Source organism: Rhipicephalus microplus, chromosome 10 (assembly GCF_043290135.1).
Source record: "Rhipicephalus microplus isolate Deutch F79 chromosome 10, USDA_Rmic, whole genome shotgun sequence".
NCBI lineage: Eukaryota > Metazoa > Arthropoda > Arachnida > Ixodida > Ixodidae > Rhipicephalus > Rhipicephalus microplus.
In genome coordinates, this window is record NC_134709.1 from 17,577,807 (window position 1) to 17,595,167 (window position 17,361).

Here is a 17,361-nt window from a genome sequence, read left to right on the forward strand (position 1 = left end):
CTGTGCCTTTTTTTTGTTGGTTTGTTAAGACGATGTTAATACTTAAGTTGTTAGTAACAAGAAGTGTTCAAACAGGTTCGTTTTCAATGAAATTAAACTACACGAAACTGCTTCCGGTGTTAGCTTTTCGAAAGTAGCCATCAGAATCCAATCCGTGCGACCGTAGCCACTGCCATCCAGGACGAAGGGCACCGCTGGAGTGTACTAGAAGTGTCGAAAAGCAGTTCCCGCATCACAGCGACGTCCGATTCGGAATATTTGGGGGTTAAATAAAAGCAGGCTGGTAGCCATGGGCCAGAGCTACGGCACACTGACCACTACCAACGGTCATCCGCTGGTGACCATAGTGGAATCGGAGAAGAAAGTATTTCGGCCCAAGCATGATCCTTTGCTCGGGTTCCCGAACGGCCGAAAAGAACGACGTAAGTAGAGCAAACTGTTTTGTACGCCCTCCTTAATTACTATCCTAATGATCTCTGCAGTATGATTGTGCTGTCTCGTTAGTTAAGTGCTTAAAGTTACTGCGTGCGGTGCTGAACCGAGCGTGTGTCTGTGTCCTGCGTTGGTTGTGTGTCCGCCTAAACGTCCCTGTTCACACGCGCTGCTATCGGAAACCAAGTGGTAGCGTCCAAATGTTGCGTTTTCACCTGAGAGAAATACCACATTCTGCCCAAATGTTGCTTTCTGACTTGAGATAAATAGCGTATTCTGTTTGTATGTTGATTCCTGACCCGAGAGAAATAGCATATTTTTGTGTGTTGCGTTGTAACGCGAAACTCGAATATGACCGGGAGAATTCGCACTCATGCAATTCGCTCTTCGACATTGTGAAAGCAGGGTTGTTTTATGCTAACAGTCTTATGGTTGCATTGCAAATTGATAACATCGGAATCTGCGTCACAAAGGTAATTAAATGAGTTAGGTGATGGTACTGCGATAAATGCAGGGAAGATGTTCGTAGGAACATAGCGAGGGTGACAGTCACGGATGGCCATCTGTCCTTGTATTAGTGAAGAGTGTGAGCTGTTTCGCCTGATAGAGTCTTCCTATCTGTGAACTACTGTTACAACGCAGCTTCGCTGCCTTTCCATAAAGGATACTTCCAAGTTGCTTCATGTAGTCTGTAGGTAAAGGCAGGCAACACTCGTCCTTTTCAACTCTCAGTTGTGATTTCAACTTAAGTCGTTGTTTACTTGTTCTTCGTCCATAGTCATATCCTCGTCTCACTACAGTTTGCCCAGAATTCTCTTTCGTGGAAAAGGAAGGCAGGACATGAAGGACACCACTGTCATTCTGGCACTCGAATTCCTTTTCTTCCTTTTCGGCGACACATATATGTACCAACTAGCCCAGAAGCACGTTTAAGACACAGTCTCTTATTGTTCTTCTGATATTCAGAGATGGTGGCCACCGATTTGGAGATGGAGTCGGCAAACCTGCCACAGGAATACAGAGGGTATTGTGCGCACAAGCTGATAGAGCTTCAAGCGTGCATGAAGCGGAACTTTCCCTTCGTGACCACCTGTGGCCACGAGAAACACGAATACAACGAATGCACGTATGAAGAGTAAGTGTCGTTTCATGTGCATATGTGTCTTGATATCCGTTCTTACCGGGTGCAGCAATCGCGAAAATTCGCGAGTACATGCAATACTTGGTCACATCTGAATTCGGTAATATACAGACAACGTATAAGATGTACACACGACAGGTGCAATCTGTCACTTGAGCCAGTTGGTGCTAACTTGTAACTTGATTCATGGCTGCCTACTGAAACCAGGGAGTGCATGGACTGAACTTTGAAAAGTGCAGCCCTAACAGGGGTCAATCCGCTCGCGGCATTGCGGTCAATAGTCTGCTATGTGTCATCATTTTAAGAGCTGTGTGCCTCTCCGCCAAAGTGGTTCGGGGGTAGAATGCCGGCTTCCCAGTTTAAAGGCCCAGGTTCGAATCGCAGCAGTATAGCTTGTTACATGGTTCTTATTGTTTTTCTTAAAACTAGCTTGAAAAAGTTACGTATTGCTACAAAAATAAATTTTATCTGTGAAATAAAGTAGAAGAAATTTGGCAGTGAGCGTAATTATTTCTAACGCCACCGCACAGCATTCAACGAAAATGTAAAGTAGGGCTCCGGGATCTTTGCAAGTGTGAGTAGCATCGGAGGCCATTCATCACATTTTCGCTGAATACCGCGCTGCAAATAATCATGCTCACTGTCCAATTTTTGTTTTTGTTTTACCGTTCACATTTCAAGTTGCTTTCTGTAGCATTATGTACCAACTGAAGCTAGTTTTATGAAACAAAGAAAAACAATACAAGCATAACAAGTTACGCCATAAAATAAACATTGAACATCTACAGTCCCATCTTTTTGAAAAGGTTCTTCTTTTTCTTCCTTATTTTGCATGTCGCTTGGATCTGTGATTGAAACCTTTTGCCTAAAGATGGTGGCTTGAGATCAAATGCAGCTACAATGAAACCTCCTTATAACGAACACCAATACAAAACCCTTATTACAACCCTTTTATCAGCGTGTATTCTTTAGACACAGAGTAATTGAAGAGGTATATCCTTCGAGATGTGTCATGTGTGAAATGTGCAAGTGTGCAAAAACCCTCCTTCAGTGTTCTGCATGTGTCCTCTGTGGCTCGTTGGTTAAAGTTTATGCAGCATTTTCTAAGTAGCAACTTAAGTGACCACATAGGAATCTGTGAGAGAGAGTCAGCGAGCAGCCTCAAATAACTCTTAAAAGTTCTGGTGCAGTGCCAATATAGCAGGGGTAGGAGCAAAGCAATGCTGATGTATCTCTACATTAAATTGAAAGGTTATTTGCATGCATGTGCATTTGGTTCACTTATCTGATAAAAAATGTCTCATGCGCATGGAGATGGTTCCATAAAAGTGCCATCTTAAAGGTAACACGTCTGTTCCTATGCAATAAAGTTAAGGTGTCTTTGGACAAACAAGGCCTTTTTATTGTTGGTCTAGCCTAAGCGGAACGAATTTTCCAATTGTCATGAGCGCTCTTTGTGAGCTTGTGAAAATGAAGTACGAGTCGCCAGTGTTGTGTTTGGAGTTATCTTTATTCTTAAACACTATAGCACATCTACACAGGCAGAGAACACTGCCACCTGCACTCACAAAACAGGGGTGAAGGTTAACTACCCTCCTAACATCGTTCCATCATCAAGCAGTCATTTCACTCACAGAGGTTATGGGGCTGACGTGCCACATGTCACGTGTCATGAGCTGCAGTGATGGGAAACATGTGCCTCCATTTGTTCTTGCTTTCTTTCAGCCACATGATACGCTACAAAGAGTACGAACGGGAACGGAGATTGAAGGCGAGAGATGAACGCCGTGCTAAGAAGAATGTCCAACTGCTGCGTCAGTGAGTTGAAACACACGTTGGCACCTGTGAGATGTAACCCAAAGCTTGAGCTTCTGTACAACTTTTTAGGTTTCATTGCCTAATAAAAGAATATAAAGCAAAACATCGTAGCACTGCTCTCGTCCTTTTGTTGAATACACACCTCTTCTAACTATGTGCCCTTCGGTAGCCTTACTAGAGAAAGAAGTTTCGCTCATGTCTGTGAATAAATGAACCTGTTATCATTATTTGTGATACGTGCACAGTGCATTTGTTTTTTGGTGACCAGAGAGTGTAGATCCAAGGGGTATGAAGTGAATGTTTTTTCAAAAAATAAACCAGTTGTTAGATTGCGCCCGCTTGTCTTCCTTTCTGAGTCCCTGTGTGCTTGCACAAAAATTTCAAGATGGCCATGCCTCTTGACATGTGTTGCAACTAGGCGCCATTGGAGAGCAGTTGCAACCGTACCACTTAGTCATGTGACACAACGTTGGCAGCTGCTTAAAGGCTGGTGCAGGGGTTGTGTGTACAAGGAAATGCTGCTAGAGGCACTGGCCACTTTAGCAGAAAGAAAAGAACAGGCAAGGAAGGGACAGCCCATTCGGAACTCACATTCGAGGCATTGTGTTGTAAGATGCGTTCGATAAATGCATTGGCCTGGAATGGACCTGCATTTCACGTGCTTTGGAAAGATCTGTTTTGGGACAAAAAGCGCATTTGTGACAGTTGCCTCTTGCTAGCAATCCAAATGAGTGAAGTGGATACGAGGGCTTTATTGGCCGACAGGAGTTAGAGAAATGGCTTCTACTTTGTTGTGCAAGAAAGTAAACAAGGACACAGAAAAAAAATTAATTGAGGTACGTTTTAGAACGCAACACAGTCACTTTTCAGCAATAGGTAGATTGAGACGTAAAATCTCAGGTACTGTTTTATAGTATAGGTGGATTACCATCTCTACAGCTGTCCCTGTATGACTGAGAAAATTGCACAGTGCATGTCATGATACAACACAGCATTATTTGCTTGCCCCTAAGTTCACACGCTATGTGCTGTCTCTTGGTAATTTCGTAAACGCCATGATGACTGATTGGCTCGGCTAACACTTCTAGGGCAAACTTTGTGCTTCCACACAAATACCTGGGACATTATATGAGGGAGTGGCCTTCACTCTAACAATTGGTAGTCTACTGCATCTGTAAGGCATAGAGTTCGGCCTTCACTCTGACCTGTGCCAAATTGTTTCCTTGGGCCACGTTCACTTTCTCAGTTTTGGCTTTCACACATTTTCAGCCGCTTTATTCCAATTTCATGACAAAAACAGGGCAAGGAGTAAACAGGTGTAAGCATATTTCAGTTGTTAATCACTTGACTGATGGAGTGTCATGAAATGAAAAAAAGCTTTAGGGTGATTAAGCTTCGCCTCCAAGACTGGAACACAACCACATCACATTTTCATTTGTTTGCTATGCCTTCTTTCCTGCTCCTCAACTGTCGTGAATAAGTTTTACGTGAAGGCCTTTCTAGACTCCCCTAGGGTGCTATGTGCAAGTATTGGTACAGAGTACCCACTACCCCATAATTTACAATTTTGAAAAGTATATCTGTTAGGCAATACACACACCTACGTAGCTGCACATTTTGTCAATGATGATGAACAATGGCCGAGTCCTTTGCAATAGGGGGCAAATACTGTGGCAAAGCACCCATTATACATCTCTATGCTGTCATGTGTACCTACCTAGCTGCACGTTTTCGTGATGATAATGAATAATGGCTGATGCCTTTGTAATGGGTGGGCTGGTTTAAACCATTCATTTATTACACAATTTATGGGTGTGACTCGAGTAATTCTACTCTTCTGCGATGTAATATTTCACTTGTTAACGCAACTCCTTGACCTGTACGAGTCCCGTATAGGATTCTTTTCGGAAGCGGTTCCAAGCTCTCGTGTTGCTCTGTGTGGTAGAATGCTCGTCTTCCACGCAGAATGCCTTAATTTGATTCCGGTTCAATACGTCATGTTTATTCTTTGTCTTCCTTGGGATTCTTCACTCACGAACACTACTGCTAACACCAACATCAGATTTTCTGTGACATGGGCTCCTTAACACTGTCACGTTGGAAGTTTCTGATGGTTTCTCTACTGTACTTCAAAAAGCTGCACTTGTTCCTGTTCGGTGGAATGAGCTGTCTTTCTTCCAGAGCAGTAGTCCTAAACATGTGATCCAAACATGTGGTGTTGCATTTTTAAATAAGTGCAATTCAGCCTGCGCATTTCCTTATTCTTTGTAAGACATCTAGTAACACTACTTAGCAGCACCCCTCCAGTGCTTCGCCAACGTAGCCAAAAGCAACGCTTTCACGTTCCTATCTCATAAGAATATGCTTAGGGATCCTCTGCAAATTCTTCTCAGTAATTTGGCTTCAAAGTATTCAAAAAACATTGAGTAATATTTCGAAATCATTTGATTTGCGCTCAGACTTTATTATTTAGATTTGCTTTGCACTCGTAATTTTTCTATTCGCACAGTTCTAGTGAATGATTTGTCGTAGTTTTTGTTTGTGTTTTTAAGGGTTAAAAAAGTACTCCGGTGACATTTTCAATGGGTCGTTAGTTTTGCGTTATATGATAGCTGAAAGGCATTGAACCTTAGTTTGGCAGCAAGTTTAGAAGTCCACTGAGTGATTTACTGTAACATTTCACTGTGACGAGCGCCACAGTCTTGACGGTGACGTGGTTCTGGACGAAGAGGGGAAATATTCTACTGCCCAAGTGGGAAAATGTCTCATCACAAAAGTGGAAGTGGAGGTTAGACAGTTGCAGAGAAAGAAGAGAGAACTGCTGACTTGGACGAAACTGTCACAAATTACATTAATTCTCTTTTAACAGCACTGAAAGTAAAGAATTAGTCAATTAAATGTAAATATACCAAGGAGGAGAATCCATCCTGATGCCGCCGTGTGTGGTTGCTTTATTCATTTGATTATGCATGACTGCCAGATGCATGCGTTATCTGAAGAAACATGTGCGAACCAGTCTTATTAAAAGTGATGTTTTTTAAGCGAGTTGGAAATTCATGCTTGAAATGGTAGCGCTAGTGGACACGGAATAAAGGAAAGCACACACACACATAGACGGAAATCGCTCTTGCAACTGGTTTTTTACTGAAAATCTGCCTTACTTATATACATCGCTTGTTTGACCACGTGACAATTTACAGCGCACTGACGCGTCTGTCTGAGTGTCAGTGTACCTTCCTTTAGTCCGTATCCATAGCACTATCTTTCCAGTCTTAATTAAATAAAGTTTTTATGAGTGTGAGATTTAGGTGGCATGGGCATTATATGGGAAAAACCTGCCACCAGCGAGTGTACGGTAGTGCCCCTCTAAAAAATACGTCCGTCACGCGCATATTCATACCCACTCCTTTGCTCTCTCGAGAGAGGGTTTGTCAGGCAGTACAGCCATTTCTGATGGCGCAGTCTAATTTTTTGTCAAAGCTACTTGTCATTTCACATTGCCACATATTATTATTGCCTCTTATTATTGAATTTTATCTTTTTATGCATGAGCATTGTTGTCTGTTGCATCGCTAAGCCCTCGGGTGAAGGTCAAATTCTTTGCATGCAGAAAGGAAAAAAGTTAGGAGGAATCATTGCACAGTGTGGTATGAATAAAGAAAAGTAGTAGGCCAGAAATGCGCAGGTTAAGCTTTGCTTGCCCCTAGTTTCTAGATAAAGGAAGGGCTGTCGATTCTTGTTTTCGGAGCGTCGCTTGTGATTGGATTGCTTGCAAATGGCTCACCATCTTTCAGCCGCCTTCCTGATATATGCATTGTGATGACCACTAAAGTGACATACCTTGCTCCTCCCATTCCTTCAAGCTTCTGTAGTGTCCACCATAAGTTGTTTGTCTCTCTTAAAAGCTGGTATCACCTCTACAATGATTCACAGAATATCTTATACGACGTCACTGATCTCCTGCGTGAACTTGAGCAAGTGATTGGTCTAGTGCTGTTTGCGCAACCATTCTCTGTCTTACATGTACAATTGTGTACCTCGTAAGGCATGAAGCCACATGTGCCTTCCACTTCTGTTCATCCACGACAAGTGTCGATTGGTGCTCTTACCCAAGGTAGCAGTGTGAAAGGATAGTAGAGCGATTCACTCTTTTGGTGCTATGAAGGCAACAGCAGTGCATACTGAAACCCGACTCAAGAGTGATCCTTTAAAAATATTTTCGACATTTGTGCCATGTAGCTTATCAGAAGCTCACTTTGTCTGTGTTCCCGTACATGCCGGAACTTTTCTGAATAAATCGGCTGACTCATTCGTTACATATTCAGATAGCCTGCTGTTAAATGTGCTGCCACATTTTTTTTGTTCTTGTTACAAGAGCTAGATTTCAATCTCTTCAATTCCTAAGATGTTCTTGAAATGTCTCATTCAGTTCGATGGTTACTGACACTTTCAGTTCCAACGGATGCCTTTTATGTCAATACAAGGCGACTCTAACAAGTTTCCATTGTAGATTTCCTCGTCATACATTTCTTCCTTCAGAAATCTGGTTTCTCATTAACTAACCTGTGTACAGCTTGCAGTGTATCAGAAACAGTTGATCACATTCTTCTTTTATGTTGCCACTTCACATCCTTCTGAAGATTATTTCCTACAATGCAGAACGATACATTCGATGCAAGCCATGGTGCTTTATTACTGCTTAACACAGTCACTGACATATCTCGAAGATTATACCGCTGCTAATATTTGTTACCTAATATTTGTTACTGCCATTTGTACCTAATAGGCTTCCACACTGGGATGCCTAAAATCATTAAACAAATATGACTTGTGCAGATGAACGACTTCGCTTATCTCAATCGAATGCGTCTCATTCAGCCATAGGTGAGCAAACTTGCTCATGAGTAGACTCGCTCAGACTCGGATTGAACCACGAGTCCGAGTGAGTCTGGGTTAGTAATAGTTCGGCGAGTTTGAGTCCAAGGGAGTCCGGCCGAGGAAAACTTTAAGGAGTACGAGTTCGAGTGAGCTCTAAGCACAAAATATATTTCTTGAGGAAGTCCGGGTGAGCTCCACGTGTTGTTGCCGACCCATGCTGTTGGCAGTGCCCATGCTGTTGGACCCTCACTGAAGAGAAGCCACATACAAGTTATACAATAAAAGCTGAATATTCATTACAATTAATGTTTTGGATGCAGAGCATCTCTTGCCCGGGCATATGTCGCGCGTGAATAGTCCGCATTCATACTACGCATGCGCGGCTTTCCTCATTCCCTCTCACCAACAGCTGTGCATTACTCTCTCCACTTCTCTCCTGCCACCTGCTTGTGCTCGCTTTCCCATTGAACATGTGCGTCCCTTCCCCTCTCTCTCCTGCCTCGCAACACTAACACAAGAAGCGTCTGCTAAGCTACACTGGCTTCACGCCCTCCTCTAGTAATCCCTCCCCGCAGCGTCTCGCAAAGCCGACGCAGGCAGTGTCTTCTAGCGAGTTTCTTGATTGAAAAAAAAAAAAAAAAGCTAACTGCTCGCGCTTTGCGACCGCAATGCGCTTTGTCTCATCGTGGTTCCGGGAGACGGCGTAATTTCTTATTTTCAAGTGCCTTGTCTTATTTTTCGGTGAATAATTTAACTTTGTCGTTCTCAAAGGTTTGAGCATCTTTGTTTCCAGCGACACTGTCAAGAGCAGTGCTGGTGATGTCATGCCGTCTGCTCAGTAGCATTCGGCAGAGAGACGTGCACCGATGACATCTCTGTACTCTGACAGGCGTTTGCTGAAACCAATTTCAGCCAACGCAACATACGCATATTATTTTTTTGCACACGGAGTTACTTCTGTGTTTATTCCAGTTAGTGCTGCTTTGCAAATGCCATCATCGGCAAATAACATTACCTCTTGCCATGTATCAGCGCCTGATTTCATTTTGACTTGTCGAATGTCGCCAAATACAAATGGCAATAAACTGTCCCGTGTCAGGGGTGCTACACAACTACTAGAACAAAATTCTCAGAACATCTCGCTCAGTACTATTCCAACGAGAATTCACCAACCTACATCAGGCTTTTCCCCTTTGTGTTCTCTATGTCAATTAGTGTTTAGTACTGTTACACTTAATCCCTTTTCATGCATTTTTTTATTAACCCCAATGTGGCTGATTCTCCTCGAAGGTATCAGCCAGATTTCTTAAGCTCGGATTCAAGGTTCCTGCATATGTCATGGTTTCGTATGGTCAAAAGAACCTCATAATCTTAGTTGACATGCATTGTCTCCATGACGGTGCTTATCTCGGTAGCTACAAGATGCCAGTGGGATCTGCTTCGTGTGGCAAACTATCACAATGATTCGTATTGCACTGGTGAGGTTGATTACATCAAGATTGACGTGGAAGTCGAATGCCTGTCTCAATATTTGTGCGTAGCCTTGGGCATGAAGATGTGTGCAGAGTGCATGTTAGAGTTTCCACAGTGAAGGAACATATAAAGTTAGCATCATTAAATAGTCTAGTGAAATATGTTCAAAAGTTCTGACTTGCACTTATCTGATGAAAAACATAAAATTGGTAAATAAAAGGAAAAAAAATAGTGAAGAGCCAAGTTCTTAGTGTTGGATTTTCGCAACTGCATCTTACTGCCTGTGGTTGTATTTGCAAAAATTCAAAGCAAAAATGTTCCAACTCGGAAGTATATATTGTCAATGTTCAAGTATTTTTTTGCTCCAAAAACATTGTAGGCAAATCTCAGCATCTATGTTTAAGTTCCTTTATGTTGCAAAGTAACTATATCTGTAAACTCTTGTGGTTCAAGATTTTGTCACCCTTGACTTTTACATAGTTACAAGGACTGTAAGCAGTGTAGTGGATTGTACCATTGCCCTTTTTCTCTCCTTTAAGGCCTCTTTTTATTCCCCTTACCCCCTTCCCCAGCACAGAGTAGCCAGCCAGTCTGAGAACTGGCCAACCTCTCCGTCCCTCTTCCGCCAAGGATACTAAAAATCTTGACATTGTAGTGAGCTAGTGCAGCGACTTGACGTGCCACATCGTTTTTTTTTTTTCAGGTTTTTCTGATGTGACCAAGACCCTACTCACAGTAAGAACATTTTTGGTAGTTTGAATCAAACTTAGCCTCACTATTCTCGGTGAACCTCTTACGAGCATTGAAAGCAAGTTTCATTGTTCTGCGAAATTCCTAAAAATGAAATTGAGCACTCGTGGACTTGGATTTGAGCAAGCCCTAAATGTGCACGGTGGAGTGCACAGAAACTTAAGTGCTAATAATGGCTGTACCATATTTTGTTATATTCACACTTGCTGCTTGCCAGGGTTGGCCAGCTCAATAGAAATGACACCACACCAAGGTTATCAAAAACAGTTTTAATCTCCCTCAAGAAAAAATGGGGGTGGACTGGGGGGGTCAGGAGCAGGTTGGCCAAATGCTACTCCCCCTTGCTTTGCTATTGCAGCATTCTGCTTTTGTAACAGCCTTGCATACCTAGGGCTTGCCAAAGCAGTGGGCCCCAGTTTTTTTACTCCATGCACTACAGCATCACCTAAACAAGTATGTAGGCAAGCTGTTCAAAAAACCTCACTGTAAAGTACACCAACGGTCGTGGTCTAACCATGACTACGTAAGAGCCGTGAACAACCACTCTGCATTAAGATTAAGCAGCCCTCCATTTTTCTTGCATGGCAGAGCATCTCAGCAGGACTACAATCGGAAACCGACAAGGTTTGAACCCTGTACAAGGCCCAAGGCTCCACAGACTCTGCCGAGAAAACTTTTTGGCCAAGCATATTATCTCCCCCCACCCACCCCAACCCTTAGAACATTATCGGAGGTCCATCTGGCAACACCGCGTTCTCTCTCCAAAACAGATAAAATGACAAAACAGTTGCAGCCAAGGTTTGATTGCAGCAGTTTCGCTCATTTGAATGCATACAGGAATGCACCGTGATGCATAGTTACTCCAAGCCTTGGCTTCATTTTTTTACACTGTGTACAAAACTATTCACTTGCTAATGTTAAAGAAAAAAAGAACAGATGAATCTATTATATAGACAAACTGCTACGCTCTCTCCCATTTCCATTTACGGGTGTTTGTGTGTATAGCCTGGCAAGGCCTTTAGAGTTTTCCAATTTATTGTCTTTCTTCTTTTCCTGCCAGCATCAGTCTTTCACACACACACATACACGCACACCACTTACGCAGTTGCACAAATCCCCATCCAATGTTAGCGCCGGCCATGGCATCAGTGTGCTGGCCAATGTGTTATGCACGTAACAAAAAAAAATTAGTGCTAGAAGCTACACACAATCAAACTGGTAGAATGAACAAATAAACAGACAGGTGGGGGGGAAGGGGAGGGGAAGCAAGAAAGAACCAATTCATTGACCGCAGTCGTGTGCAGCAAGAAAAAAACATATCCAGAATGGGCACATTTGAGAGGCACAGAGGCTACCTTCACTAGACAGCACTCTAGTAGGGCCTTGTAAGCCTTGCCACAGTGTCCCATCATGCTTTCTCACTGTCTCTTTGTTAAGTACACACAGACACGAGACACCACGTGCGTCTGTACACGAGACACCACGTGCGTGTCTGTCATTTCTTGGCAGAGAGCGAGACTGCGGGAGACGCATGCGGAGATAACGACAAAGTCCCACGCGAAAGGGGGTTGTTCTCCGATGACTTCCGACAACGAAGCGTCGCGCCTTTTGGTCCTTCCAGCGACGACATGACGACGCAAACGGCTCTGCAGTACGTACGTCGGCATCGAGACAAAAAAAAATGCGAACCATTTGGCGAGAAACCAAACACGAAGAACACACACGTGCACACTCGCAACATTGCTGCTTGAAAAGCGATGCAGAGGCTGGGGGCGGCGGAGAGGAGCACCGGCAGCGTGGCACATGTCTCGAGGGCACCCCTTGCCGCTTTTCTCACCTGCGCCCCCCTCTCCCCCTCGGTTGTCTGTCTATCGGCTCGCATAGTCTGTCTTCTTATTGAAGAGCGCGAGAAAAGTCTGTGCACTGCAAAAAAAGTTTTTCCTGCCATCCGCGCGCACAGATACGTCGAAGGGAGCGACAAAAGCAACAGGAAGGACACTTGCTCTTCCGTCGTCGCGCAAGCGAGTGCACCGATGAGTTGTACGCAACCAGACAAAAAAAAATTTCACCGTGCACATTGCATCACCCACGAAGAAAACACAACGAAGGCATGGACGAAACGACTGAGACCTTGTGGAGGGGAGCAGGCGGGGTCTCGTTGCAGAGATGACACGATGTTGTTCTCAAAGGCCTGTTACTTTTGTTTGAGTCGGATGCATACAGCCGAAAACGTGTGGCCCTCTGGCTTCCTGCAAATGTGCTTCTCGGCGGGCATAGGGACGGAAGGGGGCGGGAGGCTGGCTTCGCTTCTGCTCTTTGCTTCCTGAGTGCGGAGACTGCTATAGTACTACACCTTAGCCTACGGGAAGCGTTCTTTAAGCCGCGGGGATAGGCTGGAAAACTAGACTACAGACAGGCTCCAGATACCCTACCACAGTTAACCCGAAGGCGAGCAAGCTACAAACTACATTAAAGACAATGCAAAACAGTTCTAACTTTATTTCCACAACTTGCATGGTCCTGCAATTGAGGTGCGAGTCGCCCACATTCATTAGCTTGTATACTGGCCTGCTAGAGTCCCTGTCAAGTGCAAGAAAAAAAATCCTAGTAGGTAATGTAAAAAAAAAACGTCTAGGGAGTTAAGTGCAGTACGTCGAAGGGAAGTAGGCAAGAAAACACCTAGGACGTGATGTAAAAACACAAACCTAAGGTGTCAAAATAAAGGTGTGGCACACATCTTGGAATGGCTTTGAATGTTGTGGCTGGGATGTGGGGCGACGAGGAAATACAGGGGAGCAGTGCTTAAGTTGCCAGCTCGTTAAGAGTAGTTTTTTTTTCGGTACAACATAGAAAATAAAAGAAGCGTACACTCTGCTAAGTGAAAACACTCAATATTCTCGTGAACAGTAAACTTGCTAGAAAACAAGTAATAATAGCGATAGTAGTGGTCGAGTGCGTGCAACAGCCACCTATTGTTGCCACAAGAGGTACACAACATCGCTGCATGCGGGACTTTTCTGACGCCATTGTGTCCCTAAAGCGGCCAGTGTCCTTAGAAAATAAAAAAGCCCTCCTCATCCAACTTCTCTCTTCTTGGATGCTTTTTGATTTTTTTCTGACACGGTAGTAAACAGTAGCAGCAGGATATATGAATGTGAGGGTGAAGAGATGGGGGAGAATGCAGCCAATAAGGTGAGAGGGGGTGGGCAATTGGGAGGAGGAGGGCAATAGCTGTGTGTGCGCGGCAGGGTTTTGCACGTATCACTCCTGCTTCTTGTCGTGCTCGCTGTTCTCCCAGTCGTGCAGGCCGTTGATGTGGCAATAGCCGTCCAGGAAGCTGCCGTTCTTTTGCCTGCCGTTGGCCGTGCGCTTGACGAAGCCGTTGGTTCCGTTCTTGGCCTCTCCATTGAGCTTCCCGTTGGCCTTGCCGTTGGCGTCGACGGGCGTGGCACCTTGGGCGCGACCGTTGGAGACGCTTCGAGAGAAACCCTTGCCAGTGGCAGCGTTCTTGAGCCTCTTGGCGAAGTAAGTGTTCTTGTAGAAGTCCCAGAAGAGGAACCAGAACATGATGGCGTGGAAGCCGATCCACCACATGAAGCCGCGAGGGTAGTTGCAGTCGGGCCGGAACAGGAGTTGGAATGAGTGCACGAAGATGGCAATGAACTGCACCTGCAGGTAGGGAAGGGGGAAACAAAATGCATTAGTCTAGGCTTAACACTTATGCATGCATGCAGATATTAAAGGTTTATGTATCATCATCATCTCCATTGCATGCTCAGCCTTAAGATAGTAGCAAAAAAACAAACTGCCCTTACTTGTAAAAGCTGTAATTAAATATTACCTTGCACATCTTGTACAATACATCTAGCAGTGGCATTGAGACTATTTTTTCACTTTGATACAATACACTACTACCACTTATATGTTTGAAATTTGGAACATTCTTGCACTGCATTGTTTAAGTGAGTATCAGGGAAGACTTGGCAAAATGCCACACTGATTTTCCGTGTCCAAAAAAAAAAAAAGGAGACGCTACCAAACCGGACGGTGCTTTTTACTTCAAAATAGGGGGCATACCATCTGAATGGTTGTCATGTGCTGCTTCCACCAAAGGTACTTGGACATGTGGGGACCCACTGCTGCCAGTCCGTAGTAGAAGTACATCAGGATGTGCACGAAGCTGTTTACAAAGGCAAAGAAAGTGCTGTGGCCACCTGTGGGGAGAAACAGAAGATATATATAGTTTGCTGATTGTGAAGTTCCATAATGTCCAAAGATATTGTTATAGGGAAGACAGACTTTGAAGTCACAGACATGTGGGAATATGCTTATGCACATATTTACAACTGGTTAGGTGAGCAGCAGTGTTGTGAAGAGCTTGCGCATGTCTATCTTCTTTCGTCCTCCTCTTTGTCTTATTGATCACTATGCCACTGGTACATACCAATGTAAGTGCAGTACAGTTGAACCTACATGCACTGAACTGGCACATACCGAACTATTGCTGGTATTGAGCAGTTGTAAATTCTACCTACACCGAATCATATACCTTGAGATCCCCTTCAGGTTCGGTATATCCAGGTTCGACTGCTTGTAATCAGATCCTTGCATGTTTATGAGTAAGGTGGTTGTTTGGGCTAGCCGGTGAACAGTTTTCAAAGGTGTGTACTACAAAAGTAACGTTAGTGACAAAAGAAAGAGTGCTCGTCCTAATCTCTGAGTCATTACTCGCAATAAACACTGTTGGGTGTTCTTGCTGAATTATTTCAATTCTGTACCACATTGTTCCAACTACTAAAGATTTTTGCTCAGCAAGTGGAGCACTTATTAAACGGAACACCTTTACCTGGTCTCTCCAGGTTTTGTTAATCGGGACTCCGCTGTATATCATGATTGAAACTGACACGCAATGCCCTATTATCAATCGAGTGTGTCAGCAGTGAGAAGTTGCATATTTTCCCCAAGTTAATCAAGTGACGATTGGATCAAAAAGATCAACGGGAGGATGCAGTGGTGGAGCATTAGTGATGAGGGTGACTGGAGTAATGGAGCGGATCAAAACCAATGAGTGGGCCGTAAAAAACAAAAGCACACACTCACCTGGTGTGAATTTGACGCCCCACCACACGCTCATGGGCATCATTCCATGGTGGATGACGTGCAGCGTTGAAATGTGGGTGAACTTCTTTCGTAGCACGAAGAATATCTGCGTAGCACGAGCAAACAAATACGCCAGAAGCCTCGCTAGGGCGGTACACTTTTGCCAAGTTCATTTAGCATCTGGCTATGTACAGAACCAACTCAAGCTTTGATATAATGAACACGGATGTAATGAAATAGCAGTTATAACGAAGTAAATAATAAAATAGTCTTGCAATATAGTGTTAGGAACAAACCATTATGAGGAATTTTTGGATGCAACAAACTTATTTTTTGTAAGATGCAACTCTGTTATAATGAGGTTTGAGTGCAGTGCCTAAAAGCTGCAATGAGTTAACTGACCAAACTGTAATCATGTTGAGTTTTATGTGTAGTCTCGTTTTGTACAGTTAAATTTAAGGATGCGATACTGTGGACATTCATGAGTCAATTTTCACTAACGCTGAAGCAGAATAAAATTTCACCAATTTGGCACAGGTTACTAAAGAATTGCACATGACCATGCTTCCCAACCTCCTATATTTGCATCATACTGCCCGTTTTCTTACTGATTTATGAAGAAGTTGCATGCCCTTGTTGGTACGGTGGCAGCAGTTATCGCCAAGAACCATGAAAGTACATTAAGCAGTCATGCATGCAATGTTCACTGGGTAGTTAAAAAGAAAGCCAGTAGCAATATGCTTCGAATCGTACAGATATTCTCAGTCTTCTCATGAGATGTTATTCCAGTAAACAGCTGCACGGAAAGATGTAAATGCAAGTGTATTAACCATCTTGCGAATGTATAGGAATACACTGGCAGTTTAATCCCATGTTCAATATTTTCGAAAATGCACTCACTGTGTCGATGAACTCGACGAATTTTGAAATGTAGTACCACCAGGAAAGATGGGTCATCTGGAATGGGAAGATAAGAAACCATAAACAAAATTAAAATTTAAGTACTCGAGTCGTATAGCTGCAGAGCACATTAAGTGCAAAACGGCCTACATGTTTAATTTCACAGACTTTTTGGGACAAGTGTTTAAAAACATTGTTGAAGATGCAGAAAATGGCTGTGGTTTAAATTAGCAAGTTTACTCGACTGTGACATGTTTTCACTTATTGCTGAAACGACAAGCTTACATTAAAAGGGCATCTGGTTGCATAAATGAAACTAAAAGTTATTTTAGTAGACCAGAAAGTGCAGGCAAGATAATGATGAAAATATTACATCGGTGCATGTGAAAGCTGCGCTACTCACACAACAAGCTGCTACACACTAACACGAGGTGAAAGGCAAAGAATGTAAATCGTATGGGGAGACTCTGGCTGTACTTGCATTAACGAGTCTCCCCATACAATGCTCCAAGTGAATCTTCGCCAAATCACTCCATATCGGCATCCGTTAGTGTTAACACGCAGCGCTGAACTTTACCGCTCACAGGCAGTAGAACCACATCACCCCGCCAACAGAGAGCTCCGTGCGCCAGAGAATGTGTGAGAGATATAAGGCGCATTAGTGAAGGCTCGTGCGCATGCGATGGTGGCGTAGACTGTTGAGCACCGGGCGCATGTCGTCGTGGACCGAGTGGTCGGAAGTTGGATTACCCGTGGCGGTACTTCTTAGGGTCCTTCTTAGATCCATTAGAGTAGATTTCCAGTCATATCAACGATGCAAATAGGTCGGAGAAGTCTTAGTGAACCTCGGTATAAAATCTTTTCTTGTT

The 17,361-nt window shown here is 43.7% G+C and overlaps 3 protein-coding genes across 3 annotated transcripts in view; 2 read left to right on the forward strand and 1 right to left on the reverse strand.

The window, feature by feature from the left end:
• LOC119181830 (solute carrier family 22 member 6) overlaps nt 1-17,361 on the forward strand; it is a 340,399-nt gene that overhangs the window by 27,685 nt on the left and 295,353 nt on the right. Inside the window, exon 2 of the mRNA XM_075875149.1 lies at nt 10,446-10,477. The gene's annotated coding sequence lies outside the window, so the exon portion shown is untranslated. The remainder of the gene's footprint in view (nt 1-10,445; nt 10,478-17,361) is intronic.
• Nucleotides 150-3,494, forward strand: ND-B18 (NADH dehydrogenase (ubiquinone) B18 subunit). The gene is made up of 3 exons (XM_037432485.2): nt 150-422; nt 1,399-1,567; nt 3,299-3,494. Exons 1-3 carry the CDS (start codon nt 290-292, stop codon nt 3,393-3,395), a joined length of 399 nt encoding a protein of 132 aa, XP_037288382.1. The 5' UTR covers nt 150-289; the 3' UTR covers nt 3,396-3,494.
• The window catches only part of LOC119181280 (very long chain fatty acid elongase 7), a 117,865-nt gene continuing 111,250 nt past the window's right edge, over nt 10,747-17,361 (reverse strand). The window contains exons 6-9 of the mRNA XM_037432484.2: nt 16,493-16,549; nt 15,593-15,698; nt 14,570-14,706; nt 10,747-14,161 (exon numbers count right to left, since the gene is read on the reverse strand). Of these exons, the coding sequence (XP_037288381.1) occupies nt 13,754-14,161; nt 14,570-14,706; nt 15,593-15,698; nt 16,493-16,549 (708 nt within the window). The 3' untranslated portion in view covers nt 10,747-13,753. The remainder of the gene's footprint in view (nt 14,162-14,569; nt 14,707-15,592; nt 15,699-16,492; nt 16,550-17,361) is intronic.

What these genes read in the sequence shown, in the direction of transcription:
- ND-B18 (XM_037432485.2), top strand. Translation starts at nt 290, where the DNA reads ATGGGCCAGAGCTACGGCACACTGACCACTACCAACGGTCATCCGCTG. An exon ending in GAACGGCCGAAAAGAACGAC is followed by an intron (nt 423 to 1,398) that starts GTAAGTAGAGCA and finishes TCTGATATTCAG; the next exon opens with AGATGGTGGCCACCGATTTG. An exon ending in AACGAATGCACGTATGAAGA is followed by an intron (nt 1,568 to 3,298) that starts GTAAGTGTCGTT and finishes GCTTTCTTTCAG; the next exon opens with CCACATGATACGCTACAAAG.